The following is a 3,794-nucleotide window of genomic DNA, read 5'->3' as shown; positions in this document are numbered from 1 at the left end:
AATAATTGAGGGTGGAGTTAGACTCCGATGACATCCGAATAGAGAACTGGCCCTTGGGATGCTAGATCGGCATTAGCCGATCGTCGCTATCTGATCGGTGCAAAGTCTCACTGAGTAAGACACTCTGGTTGATCCATTTTTAAACTTTGACTGTCATCTATTTGTATATATTGACCTGTGTATCTCACCTCGATCCCTCCTTATTCGCCCTATCAAAGAGTATTTAATTTATTGATAAAAAAGATCCGTAGCAAACTAATTAAATTGGAAAATATATTAATATAAAAACCGCTGGTATATATATATATATAAAAGTTGTGATTATATTTTAAATGAAAAATTTTAAATTATTTTAGAGCAAGTTAATGTATAAAATAAGTTATGTTGTTATGTTAGAGTTTAATTATTTAAAATTAAATTTATGCTCGTTTCTATAATATATAGTCATATATAAATTAATTAATAATAAGAGTTACTCATATTGCATAGCCTTGGGATTATATTTTGTTATATATATGTTTAATAGGGAGAAGTAAGAATGAAATGGGAGCTATTCATTTTCACCTGGATTTTATTTGAGATGTATTTAAAGTCTAAATAAATTTATTTATAGATTGTTTATGAAATTTTAAATATTGATGACTTGACTTATTAGTGTTCAATTAAATATATTTATTTGATATTTAGGTTCATTTGACATGTCTTTCCATAATAAAAAATAATAATTTTAATTTTTATCTACATTTTCATTTTTATGTACTTATACAGTTAACATATACAATTAAGTTAATACTTATTTTGTGTGAATTCAAGTAGAGTGAGGATATTTTTTTCTACAATTTGAGAAAAAAAAATTCTTAGTTACAATTTTGTACATTGCAGTCTGAAAGCATTTTCAAAGATAACTTGTTTAATATTTTTGGGCTCATAAAATTTTACGATCCCTCAAAATTTGATCACGAGTAAATTTGCAAACTAATTAATGGCTATCAAGTCCCAAAGTGTTGTTTACACCTCATAAATTAATTAATAATTTTAAACATTTTTAAAGTAACAAACCAATGTTACATATTATGTTAAAGTCCTAAATAAAAAAAAAACGTCTAAGACAAACAAAACTAATCTGAAAATAAAAATAGTTAGCAAGAAGAGAATTTAATTTCTACAGCAAATTAAAAGACAATCTGTAACAAAACAGAAAACCATCTCAGTGATCTTTGGATGCTGCTGGTACTGACCTAGACATGATAAGAGCAAGAGGGTCATGGTACAACCTGCAACCTGCTTTATTGTATTTTGTGCAAATCCTGTAACTTTCAAATGCAGCAATATTACAGAAGAACAAAAGGTGGTGGTATAAGATTCCATCTCTGATCAATCGCCATCACCTTTCTTCTGTGTTGCTGTGTGCCAAATCTCCTTCCCAGCAAAAACTAAAAGTTCCTCAAACTCTTATCATGGCACAATCAGTTAATATCTGCATGCCTTCCCCTTCATGTTCCCGAACCAGTGCAGTACTGGTGTTTAATTTGCAGCTGCAAGGTGTGATCAAAATAAATATAAAATGAAGGGAGTGAGTGCTTTTGCAGATGATGCGTGACTTGAAAATAAATATCAAATGTTTGAAACAAAATAATGAATGAATGAATGTTCATGTCTCAGTACTCTTCCATGTGACATGTACTTGTTCTATGTATTAAAGTGAGTTGGAGGTCCATCCTCAGCACCCTCTTGGCTTGTTTAGAGAGTTGTCTAACTTGATTCATTATTTTTAGTGTATAAAATCAATTAAATATGAAACGAAATTTCATATTTAAACAAAGGAATCCTCAACATGGAAGAACAAAATTTGTCCCTCGCAACAGAGAAGACAATCACCTTTATTTTTTTGTAAGGGTCCACAATGTGACCAATTTGCCCTGTCCAATTGGTATGCTACATATATATATTTAAATCTAGAGAAAGCATCATATTAGCAAGCTATTAGATTTCATGGCTTACCACCACCACCACCACCACCACCATCTAAGTTACTTGAACTCTCCTTCTCAATTCACAAACTCAACCTCCCTCAAGATCAAAATCTTCATCAAATCGTACGTGATTCAACACGTCCGCCATGCCGTCCGGGCCACCAAGTCCATGTTCATGGAGCTCTTCCACCAGAAGAGCACATACATCATCAAAATCCACAAGTTCTGCAAGCACAGGAGAAGGAGCAAGTCCCACGTCCACCACTCTTCTTCCCACATCATCCCAATTCCGGAGCCGCCGTGCAATTCGGAGGAGTTCTTCGACGTCAGCCAGTGCTTGTACTACGACGCCACATGGAACTCAATGATCTCCTCAGAGGACATGGATGGTGACCCCATCGAGCCACCGCCGGTCGAGGAGAAGAACAGAGGCCGTAACGAAAAAGACAACGACAATGAGGGCGGAAATGAGATTGATCGGCTCGCGGAGAAGTTCATCGCGAGCTGCCACGAGAAGTTTAGGCTGGAGAAGCAGGAGTCTTACAGAAGGTACTTGGAAATGCTTGCGAGAAGCGTGTGATTGAAGGGTGAAAGAGCAAATGGAATTATTTTGTTGTTGTTGTTTTGAATTGGAATCTATTTTTAGTTGACGATCCTTGCAGAGGACTTAATCATGCATTCCACAATCATATTTACCTCAAATGTTTGGGTTTAGATCTTATCCTCTGTTAAATTCTATTCAGAACCCATTGTTTGAAGCAGTTAATAGTGAAGGAAATCAAAGAGACAAAGGAAATGGATTAATTCCAAGGATACAAGATAGTCTTTTCTTTTGTTCTTTTGTATCTGCTATCTTTATTCCAATTGTATTCCTGCATGCTTTCTCGACATCAAAATGGAAGCTTTGGCAGGAACTTGTCGGCTCTATTGCTTTGGGACAGTGCATTCTTTATAGATTTTTTTTTTTTTTGAATAATTCACACTATTATCTGGTATTTTTCCTAAATTAAAACAGTGTTCAAACACTAGGGTGACTAAATAAACAAGAACATAGTCAACAAATTCCCTAAAGAAATGGTCTAACAGATTTGCCACAACCAAGAACGTCGAAGGACGTCCCTTGTATTTAAGCAGCTCGTCTCTTCTATGTTTCATTCCGTTGGCTGGGCTCTCTGTCTGTCTGTCTCACCTATTCGTCAATAAACAGAGAGAGCCCAACGTTAATAACTAACTCATCGACGACCATGACCCGCTTCCTCGCCGTTGCCGACCTGCTCCTCGCCGCCATCGCGGCCTCCTCCTGTCCAGGCCACGTCACCACCGATGTCGCCAACGCCGGCAAGTATGTCACTATGCCGCAGCTCTGCACCAACCTCATCTTCAAGTCGGGCGCCACCACGCTGGGAGACCTCACCAAGGCCGCCATCGAAGATTCCCTGGAAAAAGCGGAGGAGGTGGGCAAGACCACGGCGAGCACCATGGCGGCGCCAACGGCTGGCGAGATCCTGAAGAGGAACCTGGGGGTTTGCAAGGATGCATTCGAGAGCGCAGTGGTGAATCTACAGGAGACCAAGCAGAAGAAGGGGGAGGCGATCAGCAAAGGGAAGGCGCACACCGAGGTGACTGACGCCATCTCCGCCGCGCTGGTCTCCGTCGGAAGGTATTTGATACAGTGCATAAAGGTGGGATCCGATAAGGTCAGACAGTCAAAAGCCAAGGAGATATGACAACCAAAAGTCAAAGAACATGATAGTCAACAGTCAGGAGAAATAGGGAGTTGAACCGCCTCACGTTATCAGCGACATATTTCCTGGACGGTCA

General features: G+C 38.4%; 1 protein-coding gene across 1 annotated transcript; it reads left to right on the top strand.

Annotated features, from left to right (window-relative positions):
• The first annotated feature begins 1,977 nt into the window (after nt 1-1,977).
• Nucleotides 1,978-2,648, top strand: LOC122003959. The gene has a single exon (XM_042558919.1). The coding sequence runs from the start codon at nt 1,993-1,995 to the stop codon at nt 2,551-2,553; it is 561 nt and encodes a 186-aa protein (XP_042414853.1). The 5' UTR covers nt 1,978-1,992; the 3' UTR covers nt 2,554-2,648.
• The last annotated feature ends 1,146 nt before the right edge of the window (nt 2,649-3,794 follow it).

This window comes from Zingiber officinale, chromosome 7B (assembly GCF_018446385.1).
Source record: "Zingiber officinale cultivar Zhangliang chromosome 7B, Zo_v1.1, whole genome shotgun sequence".
NCBI classification, from domain to species: Eukaryota; Viridiplantae; Streptophyta; class Magnoliopsida; order Zingiberales; family Zingiberaceae; genus Zingiber; species Zingiber officinale.
Note: the sequence above shows the minus strand (reverse complement) of the source record. Positions and strands in the feature narration are given on the sequence as shown.

Coding starts and splice junctions, on each gene's coding strand:
- LOC122003959 (XM_042558919.1), top strand. CDS start 1,993: ATGGCTTACCACCACCACCACCACCACCACCATCTAAGTTACTTGAAC.